The sequence below is a fragment of the Episyrphus balteatus genome, chromosome 2 (assembly GCF_945859705.1).
Source record: "Episyrphus balteatus chromosome 2, idEpiBalt1.1, whole genome shotgun sequence".
Taxonomy (NCBI): Eukaryota; Metazoa; Arthropoda; class Insecta; order Diptera; family Syrphidae; genus Episyrphus; species Episyrphus balteatus.
Genome location: NC_079135.1, coordinates 122,027,751 through 122,046,454, shown reverse-complemented (window position 1 = coordinate 122,046,454; position 18,704 = coordinate 122,027,751). Strand labels below are relative to the sequence as shown.

The window sequence follows — 18,704 nt, the reverse complement described above, 5'->3', positions numbered from 1 at the left end:
ATCCTTAGGTCAGCACTTTTTTTTTGTGCTGTCACAGAATAAGTATTTTTTGGGCACGCAGATAAAAAAAAATGCTGACCTGACGATGTAAATATATTTTTAATATGGGTTTTGGCATAATATGTCCGCACCTCATTACTTCGAAAGCTTCACTTGCGAACACTCGAATTAAATTAATAAATTGTAATTCAAGTTGTTACCTGCGTTTAATGATGTAATGTAAAAGTATCATTTATTCAACTAAGGCAACTAAAATGGATTTACAACTATAGGAAGTACCCACGCAACTAAAAAATGATTTTGAAACGCATTTGCTACATAAAGATAATAAGACAGTGTATATTTTTATGAATCTAGAGAATCAAATGAATTGTTTTCCCGCCTACATTGACAGTTAACCAAGCTTAAAAGCTATCAATTAACATTACGAAAACTATTCGCTCATCTTACATGTCATGCAATTAATTTTTGTCGCCTCAAAGCCATTAATTAATATTAATTCCAATTTAATTTCCGACAGCTTAATTTCTTACAATTTCTTTGTTTACACTTTCAATTTCAGATGTCACGAATAGAAAAACTTAAAAGTATGCTCTTCGAACAACTATCCGATCTAGAAATATTCTCTCGACTTCTCAACTTTGATCCATCACGACAAAAACTGTTCAAATGCCTAACATCTTTAATGAGCAGCAACAAGCCTCTAGCTACTCATTTACAAAACAAATACATCATGAGATATCGACTAGCCCCAAAAATGGTCGACAAGACATCATCATTTGAAATGATATCGAAAACTTCACATCAAACATTTGCCGAAGACTTTGACATGGATGCGATAGGATTTGGCATGCGATTGGGATCGTTTTTTTCCGAAGCCGGTCTATTGTCAGAGTCTATTAATATTTTGTCATGTGTTGCTAGTAGATTGGAACAAATGTCGGATGATGATACAACAACTTTAGTTCGATTAGATTGTTTACAAAGGTTTTTTGGATAAAATTTTAAGTTTTTTTTCAATACATTTTAATGGTTTTTCGTTTGTTTTTGCAGACTCTTACATTCGGAAGCGGCCTTATGCAGTTTTAAATCAGCTGAACACACATTCAAACAAATTACGAGTATTCTCAAAAAGGTTCCCAATGAAAAGATACCCACTGGTCTTCTAGCAAATGTCTACACACAATTCTCATCTATGTACTTTGCAAGAAGCGAATTCGACAGCAGCCACAAATGGAGTGTTGTTGCTATGGAAAAGCTAACGTCTAGCACGGCCGATAAGTAAGTCATTTACCATGAATTAAATTGAAACATAGTTATCATTTCTCATTTGTAACGTGTGCTCTTTTTTTAAATTATGTATAGAATTGCAATTGATGTATTGCGACAGGCGGCGAAATCGTGTGTGGTTAAGCGTGACTTCAATCGGGCGAATATGTTGATATGCCAAGCCACTCGCAGAGCAAGGTATGTGTCTATTTTGAATTGAAATGAATAAATTTTGTAACTTAATTAGCAAGCCACTTTGTCATCATCATCGCCATCATCAAATCATCGTCATCATTGTACAATTTTTTCAAATTTAAACGAAGCGAGACTACGTTTTTTTTTCTTTCTTTAGTTGAATAAATAGTGAATGCAATTTGTACTCGCAAAAATGTCAAAAGAAGAGTGTGTAACAACCTTGTTGGCATATGAGGTTGACGAAATTATTTGCATTGTATTCTGATTAAGTTGAGGGGTGTTTGTGATGATGTATGAACTAGAACAGAGATGTCTTGTCACACAATAATTCAAAACAGAAAAATTATCGATGATTTGCATTTGTTTTCCGGTTCATTGTTGAGATTTCTTTTTTGAATTTCTAAAAAAAAAACAAATTATGGACACGTTTATTTGATGATACAAAAAATTAAATGATGAAAATATAACATTTTCATAAATATTTGTTGACGAAAGTCATAAAACAGAAAAATATAAAATGATACAAGATTCACACAGATGATTATTCGATTCGAACATGAAAGAATGAAGTGCTCCAGTTATTTTGAACAATACACCGCCAATTAAACCGTGAGAACTTGGGGCGGCGTAGAAAACCCCATTAATTAGTTTCATCACTTTTAATGCAGCGACAATTAAATAATCTAAAAATTTGCTAGACAAATGATGATATGAGACGCAACTTATTGTTCTGCAAGTTGTGTATAAATAACAAATAAAGTTGTTTGTTTGGCAATTGAAAAGGATTAATTTGAATCCGCTTTCACTATTGTTTATATTTATGAATAATTTTGTATTTATATTCTATCGTAAAGACCAAAATATAAATAATGTGTTCGATAAAACAAAATATTCAAAAAGGAGACATTTAAATCAAAAAACAAAATTTAATCACATAAAAAAATCAGATTAACATGGTAATTCGCTAAGATAGGAAATTTACAAAACACAACTGTATACATAGAAATATTGTGTAAAAAATTAAATTTGTTTATATTAGATATCACGATTCGTCCCTTAGCGGAGCAAATTATTGCGTGAACGGAAATGACTCCGAAAAAGGTATCATATACTTTTCAATTCGCGAACCAAAGTTAACACAAAAAACCTTTGACTAAAAAACTTTCGTGTCATATGAACGATCGCAATGAAGTTACGTGTGTGAAACTGATTCCGAAAAAGAAGATGAAGCGGGCTTAGATTCGAAATTAATATCATAATTCATTTTGGGTACCTACTTATTTTTTGATCATATTTATTTTTAGATAAAAAAATGTATTACCAACGAGAGAGCAAATTAAAAAAAAAATATAACACAAAAGTATTTACAGCAGACACTCGATACTATACTGAACTAATAAAAATCAGCCGTGTTAACTATATAAAACTTTTTCACATTTTCAAGCCAGAATTTTTTGTTTCCAACAGAAACTTAAAAGCAAATAAGGTTATTAAAAGGCTTACATAGCATTAAGAAATATTGATACACAATACCTTTACGTACTTAAACATTTTTTTTTTTTCATATACAAAATAGTGAAAGTATTTTAATTCATTTCACCCTTTATCTCTTAAAATAACAGCTGTACACTTTCTTTCAAGTCACGGTGTGAAAAAAAAGAATAAACCGTAAATTGTATTGAAAACTGGTTGACATGCGCTGAACTGGAATATTTCTTATTCAATTTTCGAAAAAAAACAGGGTTCACTTTATTGCGACTGTCATAGTTCACTTCTAAGGCCGTGTGTGAATTGCGTTAAATAGTTAACACCGTGTAAAATTTTTGACACTATTGGGGTGAATAAAAAAATTTCAAATTGTTTAATATGTTTCTCTGCCTATTTTCTGCCTCTTTTCTGCCATGAAACTCCTTTTTAATAAAAAAAAAAAAAAACAAAACGAAACCATCTGCAATAAAAAATTAACTCAAATTTAACCAGGTCCCAGAGCCCAATAAATTTTTAACAGCGGAAAATTTTTTATTCACTTCAATAGTGTCAAAAATTTAACACGGATTTAACTATTTAACGCAATTCACACCTGGCCTAAGAGTAGAATGTGTAAAATGTTGGTGGTTGACTTAATTTAATAGTTCATAATGCAGGTACTTCACTATATCGAGCGTCTACTGTAATTCAATTCCAAATGATATCGTTTTCGAACTAGATTTAATAAAAAAGTCTTCATTTATGTAAAAAGAGTACACATACACACGGCTTTGCCCCGTTTTCTTTCAAAAACTAGATTTTTATTGCGAATTTTTCGGCTACAGTTCATATTGAACTCAATTGCCTTGAGCCCCTTCAAATGTAAGCAAAAGTAGTTCTTCTTTTTTTTTACACGAATATTTTTCAAGTAATGAAAATACATGCAACAAATGTGCCGTTTTTGAAAGAGAAGCAGCAAATCATTAGTGCTCGCCAGCGGCGATTATTGCGCAAAAAAATTTATGATGTGAAGTCTCCCACTAAGTTACCAGATCTCCACACTATTTATACATACATATGTTCTATATATGAGTATGTTTAATGTTTTACATCTTAAAATTTAAACATAAAATTCTGATCAACCCACTTTTTGTGCATTATTAAAAAATGTCAAAATATTAACTGTGAAACTTAAATGTTACATTGGAACAACATAAATTACGAAATGAATCATATTAAGCGAAGAATATATGCTGCTAGCGTAAGAAATTGGTAGTTGTCGTGTCAAATGTTTAAAAATGGATTAAAATTAGTATGACCCATATCTTAATGCAGAGCAAAAGTCATAAAGGCCGTAAGTTGCAAAACTAAATGATGATCTCGATTTTAAAATTTGATATTTAAAGTTAATGCACTTATCTTTTTTAAATACAAAATTAATAAATTATGTCGTTTATTTTAGGGTAGCCTTAAAACTTTTGGCAGAGGCTGTATCTTGAAAATATTTGAACTTTTGATATAAACTTAATACTTTTTCTGGAAAGTTATCTTTTGTGTACTGACATATTTGGATAAATGACACAATTTTTTTTTTAATTTTTTTTTTTCAATGTTTTTATTAAACATTTTTACAAAACATTTTTTTTTATTTTCAGAAAAGGGTTATTTGTCATATATATTATTTGTGCTTCAAATCAAATGAAAACATCGTGAAAATTTTAACAAAATGTTTTTTTTAACCTTAAATTTTTTATTGCACGCAGGATGGAATGGCTAAAGAAAAGTTCAATTTAAAATAAGCAACCTTTAAATGTTTATGTATCAAATTTTTTAATGCGCACATAGTATTAATTACTTTAAATACCAATTAGATAATAAGAAACGAATATGGGTGATCTCACAAAAATTGAACTATTTTTTGAACTTGCTTCAAAAGGGGGACAGTTCTAAATTTAACTTTTTTGTGGGAAACTAAAAAAAAAACCATACACAAAATTTAAAAATATGAAATTAAAGCTGAATACACAAGTCTTTTGGTTTTATTTAAATTCCAAGTCGGTTCTACATAAAAATACATATTTTTTACTCTTCATTTTGCATTATTTCTTAAAACTACGTGGTGAAAATTCAAATATTGAAAAAATTGAAGTTAATTTTCCAATTGTGTATAAAACACATTTTTTATGAATTCATTGTTTTTAATGTGATTTTTCTTTGTGTTGAAAAACACAGATTAGTATTAAACAAATATTTAAGCTGATATTTACTTTGTCAATTTTAATTGAGTTTTTATCCAATTCATTCACTAAGAATAATGTTTTTTTTTTCTAGATGTATCTTATAACTATGTTAAATAAGATACAAAAAACACATTTCAAACTGAAAACGTAATTTATTGTAGAAAATATTTGTTTTGTTCCTCATATTGTTTTAATTTTCAGGTGAAAAAATAACAATTCTCTTTTAGCGGTTGTAGTGACTAAAATTAAAGTTTATTTTTCATCGAATATTCACAATCATACTAACCAACATGAAACCATACAAAAAATACTTCTTTTTTCATAAAAATAACTAACAAATTTCTTTCATGAAGCCAATCATCCCAACCTCTCAAAAAAAATCCTTAAACTTTGAAAATTCCATTTCAATTTTTTAGAACTGTTTTCGGCAAATATCACCAAAAATATGCGGATACTCTCTTAGACTATGGATTTTTCTTATTAAATGTTGATTCTATCAACCAAAGTGTTAACGTCTACAAAGATGCACTCGAAATAAAGCGTCAAATATTCGGAAATCGAAACTATCATGTTGGCTTGGCACACGAGGATCTCTCCTATGCTTACTACGTGCACGAGTACAGCACGGGAAATTTCCAATGCGCCCGCGAACATGTAGAAAAAGCTGTCGATATTATGAAAGATCTTGTGCCCAGTGATCATCTGATGCTTGCATCAGCAAAACGTGTCAAGGCGCTACTCCTCGAAGAGATAGCACTTGATAAAATGGCTGCCAATGGGGTGGACGAGGATGGGTTACTAAAGCAATCGGAAGAATTGCACAAATGTGCATTGCAGCTATCGCTCGATGTGTTTGGCGAAATGAATGTACAAACTGCCAAACATTATGGTAACCTCGGCAGGTTATACCAAACAATGAGTAGATTTGAGGTAATTTGTTTACTTTCAGCTTTTGATTGAAAAAAATAACAATACAAAGGGGAAATATTGTAAAATGAATTAATTACAAATTTTAAAAAACTTCACTTCTCCAATCCAGGAAGCAGAACAAATGCATCAAAAGGCAATTAAAATAAAAACCGAATTGTTGGGACCCTATGACAATGAGGTTGGCCTGTCCATAGGTCACTTAGCTTCCTTATATAGTTATCAAATGAAAAAATACCGTGAAGCCGAAGAGCTGTATTTGCGTAGCATTGAAATAAGCCTACGATTATTTGGCAAATCATACTCAGGGCTTGAGTATGATTATCTAGGTTTGTGCCATGTGTATGATACATTGCGGGAATTCGAGAAATACTTGAAATATGCGTCAATATTGGAAAATTGGCAAATGTTGCGTGGCGAAAATAGTATGACAAATGTAAGTTTATATTTCTTTTCGTTGGTTTTTTACAGGACCACTTATTCTTTTTTTTAAGGATTTCGGTGTTAAGTTAGTTTGATAAAATTAAAATAGTTACACCTAAGTACTAACAAATTTGAAAAGGGTTTTAGTTTAACAGCAAAGTTTAAATTTCAATGTTAGAACTTACTAAACCAGTGAGAGTGCATAGTTTTGTTTTCTATTCATTTAACATTTCCATTTATATTTTAATGAGAATAAAATGACAACACGCCTAAAGTCTTCACAATCAGTAGTTTTGAAATAATGCATTATGTAAAAACTCAAAAGTGCATAGACACAAAGCAAGTAAATTTCTTCCATTTATAATTGGATTCCATTAACCAAAAAAATTATAAAGACAAAACTTTAAGTCGACAACAAGTTTATTTGACCGTTTTTATTAAATAACGAAGAAAAAAATAACAAAAATAATAACAAATTATTAAAATTATTTTTATTTTAAGTGGAGTGATTGAATATTAAATGTTACATATTTACAAAATTTTCTATGTAATGGAATTCGAGTTAGAAGACTTAGTACAAGTAATTTGTATTAAAAAAGGAATGTTTGAGGGAGCTTTGCTAAATCCGATTCTGATCTTTATCAACAAATTTCGTGAACCTTTATAGAGTAAGGTAAACTGTTTCCATTTTCAAAATAAAAAAAAAAGCGATTTCAGCTAAAAAACGTTGTTTGCTATTGGCTAGTTAGATTTTTCTATAATAATGAGAAAAAACAGTTTTTTAGTCGTGAATTTAACAAAGCTTTAACAACTAATGACATTCGAGTTTTGCAGACTTGCATCCTATCATTAATGCTTTTAATTTCTCGACGTAGGAAACGTATTTTTAATGATCTTGACATCAAAATTATATGGAATTCCATTCCATTTTTGGGAAGATAGGATTTTTAAAATGTTAATTATGTAGTTTCTTCATAAGAAATTGATTTTCCTTTATCTTTTTTTTTGTAATCTTTTTAATGTTGCGCCACGAAACTTAGTTTGCAATTTTCAGAATTCGATTCAGCAACTTAAAAAAAAACATAGAGAATATAAAAAAAATAAGAAAACACTAAAACCATAAAAAAGAGCCAATATTAATCAGCATGGCTAAAAAAAAACTATAACTCAGCATATAAAAGTTGGTGATAGAACCGTTATATTTACTCTATTGAGTTTTAAATGAGAAGCACTTGAATAGTCTTAACTCATACTTTTTAACAAAATAAAACCTAAGAAAAATAGGAAGATGTAAATGAAATTTATATTTAAATACCATGTTAATAAAAGACGAGGTTAAGTAATATGTGCTGATATTATGTTTTTGTAAGAAGAGTTTAGTAAAAAACTACAATTAGTTAAAGGCAATAAATTCTTAACACTTAGCACTTTCTCATTGATAACTTGTTGTTCAATTACATATTCCTATAATGTATTTTAAAATATATTTATTAAGTTTATATAGTATTTATATAAAATGTCATCCTTTTTGTTCTGTTCTGTTAAAAAGTTTGATACAAAAATAAGTAAAAATCGAATGCCGCTGCTTGGAATGGTACAAAAAATCAATTTAATTAAAAATATAACAGTGTTATTCCATGAAATTTAGGAAATACTCATGACTGCAATAATATGAAAGATAAAAAAAATCCATAGAACATGCATGGATAAGGGAAGAAAGGTAAACTTAACAATGAAAATAATGTTGCTGGTATATAGGCACATAACACATAATTTATAGTTTTTTTTTTTTGTATGCTTATTCTAATGATATCAAAACCAGTCAGTAGGATCACTTACAAAAAAAACGTGTTTTATTTAAATCTGGAACATAGAATCCATAAAGCTCTTAAACACTGTTTTGGTGAAAAGGTGTTTTTTTGGGGTTCAAGTTTTTGTGAAAAAGGTATCAAAAAATCTCAAATAAAAGTTACATATTTTAAACTTAGGGAAAATGCTATATGAAATTGGAAACACAATCGCTTGATTCCCACAAATTATATTTTGAAACACTGTATTTTGTGTCATGCCATTTTCAAATAGATTTATATTCCAAATTATTCCTTTCTTCCGATTTTGTTAAAAGTTAAAGTAAATAAAGCAGCAAATCAATTGACAGTGAAGTGACGACTCCAAGCTTAAACTGAGGGTCATTACGTAACTTAATTTATCAAAAAACGATATCGTTTTGACGTTGGTTTGATTTCCGTAACTTCAATAATCACTTCGCAGTCGTTAGTGGTTTTTTTGCTTTCCGTAATACGATTATTATCATGAAAACGATTGTGCCTAGACGATTTTTGCAGCCCAACCCGAGTTAACTATCGGCCGAAAGAAAGTCTGGGGTGCGGGGGCTCTTAAGTTTACATTGGAATACGATTTATTTCGAATTCAAATTTTACCTAAAGAGTTTTCCAAATAAAACTAAAAAAGTGAAATTACACCGAATCGGTTTCATTTCACATTTTCATAATGAAATAATGCCGAACGTTCAAATTTGGGACTATTTCACTTTCCTTAAGTAAAATAAGGCAGAATTTCAGAATTCGGGCGTATGTTTTTCACTCGGAGTTATTTTACTGCACCCAAACAAATACTTGAAACCTGATAAACTTAACTTATCTGGAAAAAATAATAAAAAATCTAACAAAAATGTATGCGTTCGAAAAGTGGCTATAATTGACTCTAATTTTGGCAACACTGATGTAGGCTTTAAAAAAATTCGTTTGGATAAAGCGACATTCACTTCAAATGGCAAACTGTATTATTTGGTCCTTACAACCTAATTTTTCTTAAAGAAATTGTAAATCAGAGAAATCCCAATATTTTCAAATTATTATTATTTTGTTTTCAAAAATGCATCTTGATAAGATAACTTTAAAATTCTAAGCAATATTAATTTAATGTAAGTATATAATGTCATCCAGTCGCGGATTTTATCTTTTTTATTAGTTTCTTGGTTATTAAAGAAAAAACAGGAACAGAACAATCATGGTGATATTTTCACTGAAAGTAACTTTGACCAATGTATTTACTATTTTTTTGTATAATTTCATTCAAAAAAATAAAATAGAAACCAACATATCCTGATACCAGTGAAGACATATCTTTGGAAGAGGTGAAGGAACAATTTTTCGAAATGAGCACACAAGTAACTAAATGAAATCCACAATAACAACAACATCAACAAAAAAAAACTACACCCAAAGACCTGAAACTCAAAGTATAATATACTCTGCCTAGAAAACCACATCCTTACCTTGTGTTTTCTTTTTCTAAGAAAATACAAATAAAAAAAAATGCAAAAAAATATTATGTAGTTAGATATATGAATGCGAATATAGTATGTAAAATAAAATCATTGTGTAAAACTAAAAAAACATTATTAAAAAAAAAATGTACAAATGTATATTTTTTTATTTGTGTACTTGTCTGCTTATAAACAATTGTGTTTAAAAAAAATCACGTCCTTTTTTGTTTTATGTTAAAAATATTCTTGAATAAATAAAAAACAATGAAAAGAAAATAAATAAATTGTAGCAGATTAATTTTAACATCAAATTAAATTTTTAAAATTTAATCATTTTATTCTAACAACAACAAAATACTGCCAGAGTTGAAAACAAACTATTAATTATTGTTGTTCATTATTCAAAAGAATACCTTCTTATATAATCATTTTGCTATTAAATAAATACCTAAATATATTTTTATGTATTATTATTATTTATCTGCTTAAATCATACAATTGTGTTAAAAAAAAACTGATTAAGTAGACCTTATTGTTGTTGACTTATACATATATTTTTTATTATTATTTTCTTTAGGTGTAAGCATAAACTAAAAAAATGCGCAAATATTTTTTTTTGTAAATAATAAATATTAAAATTAATTAGTCTCTAGAAAACGAAAAGATTATGATAAAAAACATCAATGATATACAAAGTTACATAAAAATAATTCAGAAACAGAAAAATACAAATCATGTTAAGAGAAATTTACTTCTCAACAAAAATTTGGTGATGTTAGCTATTGGCTTTATTTAATCGAATAAATTTGATATTGCCAATGTTCTAAGGTATCAAGTATCGCGTTAGCATCCCCGTTCTCAATTCGGTTTTTTTATCAGCTTTTTATTTTTTTTTTTATATTTTTTGTAAAAAAAATGTCCATGTTATTCTGCGTTAAGCCATAAAGGAACTCGCATTTTTTTTTCTTATTAATTTGTTTAAGTTAAGTTATCACTTTAATTTGTTTTCAATTTTTATTTAAAAGAAAATTGTAAATAAAAATAATTTCTTATACAATTTTGGTAGTTTTAAGTTCAAAATTCTTTATTATTCATTTAATTAAAAAAATTAAACACATTTTTTTGCCTAAATTTGAAGTTAAGGTTGTTACCTATTTTTATTTTATATATTTTGTTCTTTTATGGCTGCGTATAGTAAGAAAAAAATCTCTATATTTTTATTCGCACAAATTATGTAAATTTTTTTAATTACGGATACATTTTTTTCACACGCTTTTTTTTATTTAAAGAGGTTGTTCTAATATTTCTACTAAGGTTTAAAAAAATATCCTTTTTTTTAGTTATTAGTTTAAATAATAAACTTAAATGAATATTTTCATTGTAGAAATATTAAAACAATTAATTTTTATTCCGTCTCACTTGCGTAAGTAATAATTATTATATTTTTTTTAGTTCAAAATAGAACACAATAAATAAAAAAATTGTGAAGAAGCGAAAGAATAAAAAAAAGTTCTAAATACATAACCTGTTAAATGACTTATTCAACTTATGTATAATTTCTTTTTGTTTTTTGTTCGAACAATAAATAAATGCCTTTATAACAAAAATTTTGTAATGTTTTATTTTTTTTTTTATAAAATTAGATAAGATACATAAACCAATCTGGAGATCTGGGTTTTTCGTTAGATCTACGATTTATGCTGTTATGCATCATAATTGACAGCCATCAGTTTTACAAGTTTTTGTTTGATACTTTGTTTCAGTTGCAGTTTTGAGTTCAAATGGAAGCAGATGCGTCCAACTCATCTTCTGAGAGGATAAAATCTCATCAATTTACTAACTTGAAATCAAAAACATTCGAGTCAATGGCTGAATTCTTAAACACATCACTTCTTTTGCAACACAACGTTTTGTATAGAAAGAAAACACTACCTTACCTACAAAGCATCACGTTTAGTATCTCACAATACCTTACCAACTACAATGTATGAGTCACTGACTAATTTTACCCATGATATTGTACCAGTTTCTCAAAATTCAGCAGAATAACTTCACCATGACTTGAATGCCAAGATATACTTGTAATAAATCAAATAAGATTTTTCATGTCTTTGTTCAGACTTTCTAAAAACTTCTTATAACTCACAAAAAAAAAAAAAAAATGCAACATAAAACTGCACTGTTGCATGCTACTGGCTCATGTCACGATGTAGAGAAATTGAATAGAAGAAGTGTAACTTAAGTCCAAGTCCAAATAAGCTCATCGTTGCTGATTCACGTGAAAGTGTCCAATGCAATAAGTAGCAGAATCAGAATGTCACATCCATATCCTACTGTGTGACTGCGTGTTCTTTGTTTTTGTTAATTTTTGTATCTTTGTTTCTTCGGTGTTTTGTGATAAAATTTATGTCGCCTCTGTTTGTCATATAAAAAGAAATGTAAACAATATTTTTTGTTAAATGAATGTGTGAATTACTTGAGTTGCTGATGGTTCTGGTTTGATGAGTGGGTTTAATGCCATGATGCAATCTACTTTCATGAAAATTGTTTACTAACAAAATTCGAAATTCTGTCTATTTAATAATATCCCCGGCTGATATGGCTTACATTCAAAAATGGGATGAAAACTTCAGACTTTTGTTTTGCAAAGTGTACCTAAAAAATCTAGCCATTATTTTCACAATATAGTCTATGATCAAAACTCGACTTAAGTCTAAAGAGAGTTTCAGATGTTTTGAGTAGGTTTTGCTCTTTCTCATTCTCGCACTTGATTTCAAAATCTTATGAGATAAGACTGTTTTGGTACACCTATCCCACCAGTACCTTTGATCTTCTTTCCTATTTGTCACTTTTGGTTTCTCTGAATGATTAAAGATTAAAGCTTCCACTTTGTTTTCAATATTTTAATTTTTTTAAATTGATTACGACCAACTGATGATCTTGACATTACTTCGATTAACAACGATTTATCTTGCCTTCCAAAGAGTGTGAGGGTGCTGTCTTCATATTAGCATTCATACTTTCTAATTTTCAATTACAACTATCACGTACACCGAACATGCGATGCTTGCGGTGGACAAGTGAGGTTTTTTATAGTCTGGTAGGTAATGCTAGAGTGAGATATTTTATCAGCAATTAAGATAAAACATCAAAGAGTTAGTGAATCATTGGCTAAAGCGAGATACCTACCCTACGAAAGACTCGAAAGTTAAATATCGACAAACAAACATCATCTAGATATATCATGTACAAATATTCTAAAATTTTTCAAAAAAAAAAGTTGGTACGCCATTTTGAATTAATTAACAATTAAAACGAAATTACGAAATATTTCACTAACCCGTTTAAAAAAAATTGATTTAAAAAACAAATGTTTGGAAATATTTTTAAAAAATCCAAAAATATGGGTTTTGAAAATTTTCTAAAATTTTGATATTGTACTTAAACGTTTTTGTATACAAATTTTGGTTAAAATTGAGATATTCAGACACAAAAAAAAAAACGGTTATATGGCAGGTATCGTTAATACACTGAGGGAAAAAACAACTTAAAATCAACGAAAACCACGTTGATTCAACTATTTTTAGGAATGATTTTGCGTTGAAGACGAAAATTTTAAAATCAAAGTAGAACATCGTTAGTTTAAAGTGGTTTGCCGTCATAAAACATTTTTAAATCAAAGTTGTTTCAACTTTGAAAAATAGCATCAATTTATTAAAAAAAAAAAGAAAAAATTGGAAGCAGCTGGGGATCGAACTTACAACTCTTGGGTCACTAGGCGAATGCTTTAAAACTGTGCTATCTCATTGTTGGAAATTAGGGTGGAAAAATGCTACAAAAGCTGAAGTTCGACAAAAATAAAAAAAATTTCTTGAGTTGTTTCAATTTTAATTTAAAGATATTTCATGTTAGTTTTTTCAACATTAAATCAACGTTGAACATATTACATTTTACGTTGCTGTTTTTCCCCTTAGTGTAACGGTTCAAAAAATATTTGTAATATTACACCCAAAAACTTTAATCAAAATCGTAAGAGCCGTTTTTGAAAAAAAATTGACTTTTCTATTACGGCAAGTAGGTACCTTTAGTTTTGGTTCTAAAAAATCGCTTTACTAGTTTAGGCTGCAGCTCGAGGTACATATATACAGACAAACAGAATTGCGGGACCCTCTTTTTTGGCATGGTATAAAAAGAGAAGGTATGATCATTAGAAAAAACTCTGTATCGAGAACTGTCAAAACTTAAAATGGCTACTTAAGGTTTTGACAGCTGCCCATTGAAATTGTTGTTGTAAACAAATTTGTCTTGGAAATTGTTGTTGCTTTTGAATTTGCCAAATTTAAACGTCAAAACCTTATTACCCCATTTTGTAAGATGGAGGCTCTAATGATCATACCTTGTCTTTTTATACCATGCTTTTTTGGCGCATTCATCATTGTAATGCCATGTCTGATTGTTATCTCAATTTTTTTTTACGATTCCTAAACTTGCCCTATAAAAGTACCTTTATCCTAAGTAGAAATAGCTCGTAATTTAAAAGCTGTATGATTTAACGCTGACCCCCGCCCAGACTATAAGATTACGTGAAGTATACAAAGCTCTGTCTTCATTGAATTACAAGTTGATAGATCGACTACTTTAAAGTCACACAAAGCTAATAAGAAAGAAGATACACGGATTGTGCGTGAAGAGAGATTGCCTCACCCCTCACTTATTAAAAAAAAAAAAAACAAGCCCCAAGGTGTTGCATGAATGAGCAACAACATGCCGGTAGACAAAAGATCGAATTAGTAAAATCAATTTGTTTTGCTTTGATGTCTGACAATTGTTGTTGTCTTGGCATAGGCGAACCTATAGCCAAGTGTGGGATGCATAGATCATTATAAAAAAATGAAATCGAAAGTGTTGTTAACATTTGTATAGAAAGCTGGTTTTTTTTTTTTTTTAGTTTGCTCAATGATCTCGAACTTGTAAGGTGCTAATTAGTTTTGATTTATAAGCAACTGAAGAAAATGAAATAAGTTTTTTTTTTATTTATAATCTGGTTTGGAAGAGATTATGAATTATGATATGTAGTTATAATGTAAAAAAAAAGTTTGGTATTTTTGTTGTTCGACGATAATAAATAATATTGAAATGAAAATATTGATGAAAAACGATTATTTTTCTTTTTTAATTGCGATATACTAAAGGGCAAATTTAGGATTCGTAAACAAATCTAAATTATTGAGTGCTGATAGACCGGGGAAAATTGACTTTTTTTTTGGGTAAATTTGTTAATTTTGTTTGTTCGTAATTTCCAGATAAATTACGTACATATACACGAAAAACAACTAGAGGGGCGACTGAAAAATCATTTTTGGAGGGTGCGTGCCAGCTATTTTAGATCAAACGATCTGTGTTCATGAGTCGTGACTAGAAGTTTCATATAAAACCATGCAAAGATACGTGCAAAAATTTTGACAGAAGACGTTGTACATCCTTTTTTTCTATAAAATTAGTAAAAAAGGTTTTAAAGGACATATTAAAGGACAGTGTTTCATAAAAAAAAGAATTTAATTCGTGTTGATTCTTTCTTACTTTCTTTCTTAAAGATATGTACCTAAAACTTGATTCTACTATCCCGGTCTCTCCCACTATGACAAATATCCCATTTTCGATATAAAAAGCAACTTTAAGAAACTTTTAACAAAACAGCAAGTTCGTGGGACACAGGAATTCACTTCAATACGAGTTGGCTCATATCAAAAGCTTCATTTTGTATCTATCACTTTTTTTCACTTTAGCAGATAATGCGTTTTGGTTTATAATAACCGATTGTTGATATCGATAGAAGGAACTACAACTACCTATAAATTCTTAGAAGATCTGATGGTACTCTTGTTATTTGTTTTGGGTATCATTTTCAAATTCTTTAAAACAGTGCGAAAAAAAGTATCGCCACTGGTGAATGGTTTCACACGCATATTATAGCTATGTAATCAATTATCATCATAGAATTGTCTGGATATTGTCAACAAATATATCACTTTTGGTCAGGAATAGAAGAATTTTCTTCAAATCTCACATTTACACTATCTACACTGGTCACTGTGGTGTATGCGTAACATTTTCTTCAAATAATTGCTCTAGTGGAAACTAACTAGTACAATAACCTTACAGTTGTGCTAAAAATGAGCTACCTTTTATAAACATAATAAATGAAAAAGTTCGACAAATTCATCAAACTTAAATTTTTAAAAAAAAATTAAAACAAAGAACCTGACAAGGTATGAAGCTTAACCCAGGGTAGCCCCTTCTTTTTTTGTTTTCATAAATGACTTGTCCTTAATGTTAAGAGACAATTAAATAATTGTTTTGCGAATAAAATAGAAAAAATGATTAGTTACTCAGTAGTAGAAAAAAAACTGAGCCATGAGCATAGGTAAAATATAGTCCAACTAACCTCTTTTTTTATATCAATCACTTTTATTAAATTTTTATCTACATATGTACATATGTATAAAAGATCTTTTCATCAACGCTACTGATACCCTACTACCTACTCAATTTATTGTCAGTTGTATTAATACTGACTTCACAACAGAAGCAGAATTTTTAATACGTTTACCGGTTTTCTCATACTTCAAGTGCCGGTATTAAACAAAGAAGCAATAAATCTGCACAAGCTTCATTTAACTGCATTACTAATAGAAAATAACCTCATCTCTGTCCAACAATAACACCCTTTCCGTTAAGTCTTTCACTGCGAACTTTTTTATCTTTACTTTGCATTCCGGAAAACATAAATAAAGATAGTTAAAGAATATATAAACTTCTCCATGAACATGAAACCTACACTCTTGAGTTCATGGTTTAGATATACAGCAAGTCCCACTGCAAAGAAGTAAAAAAAAAATAACATTGCGACTTCACCTTCGTCGTACTTTCTTTGTTTTTTGTTTGAAATGCCGACACAATTTTTTAGTGCACAATCATCACACACACCTTGGGGGTCTATTAAATGCATGCAATGCAATATTGCATCAAACTCAAAAGTAAACCAACAATTCTATACGATTCTCACCTTCAAACCAATTTGTTTGAATAAATAGTTTGCAGTCACGATCGTATCATACACAATTTTCGATCATCACAATATGGTTTTTAAAGGCTCCCACGCACGTTTTTTTTATTAAAATCATGTTAAATATGTTTTGAAGAACAGTTCCATTTCTCAGATAGCTACAGGGAAAATTTTATTAGTGGTAAGTAAATTTTTTTCAATGAAAAAAAAAGTTCCACATACACCACAGAGACCATTTAAATTTAAAATTAAAAACAAAAAATCTATATAAAAATGTGTTTCAAGATAATTAAAAAATAACAGAAAATATAGAGTGGAGTCATATTAAAGCAGTGCAAAAAATTTAGGAATATTCAATAGGGACGAAACAAAATCTAGATTAAATGTATAGCTTTTTGGTCACAGTTTATTATTGAGGTAAATCATTTAAAAAAACAGAGGGACAAGGCATAGTGACTTTTAACAACTCTCAAAAGTTCTTGTGTGCGTGCGATCAGTTCGCAAGAATGGAAGGTACACGGAGAAAAAAGATCACCAAAATACAGGCGGATTTCACCTTAAATTAAACGGATTTCTGAATGGTTTTTTGCTTAGATGACTTCCGTCTTAAATTAAGCGGATAAATCATCTTAATTTCTTGAATGCGTAAAATTAAAAGAAATCCACTTAATTTAAGCGGGAGATCATATTGTTTTTATGTGGAAACATTTTAATAAAAAAAAAAGAACTAGCAGCCACTGGAGATCGACAACTGTTGGGTCACTAGACGAATGTCTTGCCATCGTGCTATCCCACTGTTGGAAATAAATATGATAAACTGCAACCAAGGGTAAAGTCTGACTATAATTTAAAATTTTTTATTTTTTGTCGGTTTTTTAAGATGAATATGTTTTCTGATTAAAATGAAATGAATTTCAACTTAAATTTAACAGAGTTTATGTGGAATCCATTTATATTAAGCAGACATCGTATTGTTTTAAAGTGATGAGATTTATTTTAACGTGCCCTTTTTTTCTCCGTGTACCTAAAATTTACCGCCGATTACGAACGGTTAAGCAGAAATGTACTTTTTCATGGCAATGATACGTTTTGAGGCCTTGTAAATTTCTTGCGACGGGCAGTACAGGTATAAAAACCCGTATTTTTGTCGCCATAGTCCATCGCACTAACCAGTAACCACTGAAGGATTTTGAAGACAATTATGGCTCGATGTATAAATGAACGCACAGATCGATGACGGAGTGGTTGTCATCATGACAACCACTTTTTTAACTTTCTATCATCGAAATGATGGTTTTGATTAAAATCTCGAAATTTTTTTTGACACGAAAGCAAAACTTGCACTATTATTGAGAAAGCAATAAATCTATAAATATTTTTTACATTTTTGAAGGTGAATGGTCAATACATTTGTTTATATAAAAATCATTCAAATAGCGATGGGAAAAATGATTAGAAGCAAAATTTATCCAATGAAAAAAAATGTTGCACATACGCCACAGTGACCGTATTAGTTTCAGCATTGTTATTTTATTTTATCATTCACAAAGTAGTTAAATCGGTTGACCTATATTTATTAATATTCAGTAACCTTTAAAATTTCAAAGTTGTTATTCTTCAATAGTTAAAAATAGTAAAATATACGCAGAAAGTAATTATTAAAAAAGTAGGTACCTAGTCACTTAAAGAATTTTTTAAAATGCAGTTATCATGTTTATCTTTCTGGTCATCATTTGATTCAAGAGCTTTACATATGAAAGTGGAAATGAAGATAATATTACTTATATGGAAATTTAAGCTTATATGATTTTTATTTATGGCAGCAACT

At 29.2% G+C, this 18,704-nt stretch overlaps 1 protein-coding gene across 1 annotated transcript in view; it reads left to right on the top strand.

Moving 5' to 3' along the window:
* Positions 1 to 9,810, top strand: part of LOC129908727 (amyloid protein-binding protein 2) — a 33,646-nt gene extending 23,836 nt beyond the window's left edge. Inside the window, exons 2-7 of the mRNA XM_055985452.1 lie at positions 563 to 987; positions 1,054 to 1,281; positions 1,366 to 1,467; positions 5,588 to 6,101; positions 6,211 to 6,534; positions 9,634 to 9,810. Of these exons, the coding sequence (XP_055841427.1) occupies positions 563 to 987; positions 1,054 to 1,281; positions 1,366 to 1,467; positions 5,588 to 6,101; positions 6,211 to 6,534; positions 9,634 to 9,723 (1,683 nt within the window). The 3' untranslated portion in view covers positions 9,724 to 9,810. The remainder of the gene's footprint in view (positions 1 to 562; positions 988 to 1,053; positions 1,282 to 1,365; positions 1,468 to 5,587; positions 6,102 to 6,210; positions 6,535 to 9,633) is intronic.
* Positions 9,811 to 18,704: the final 8,894 nt, after the last annotated feature.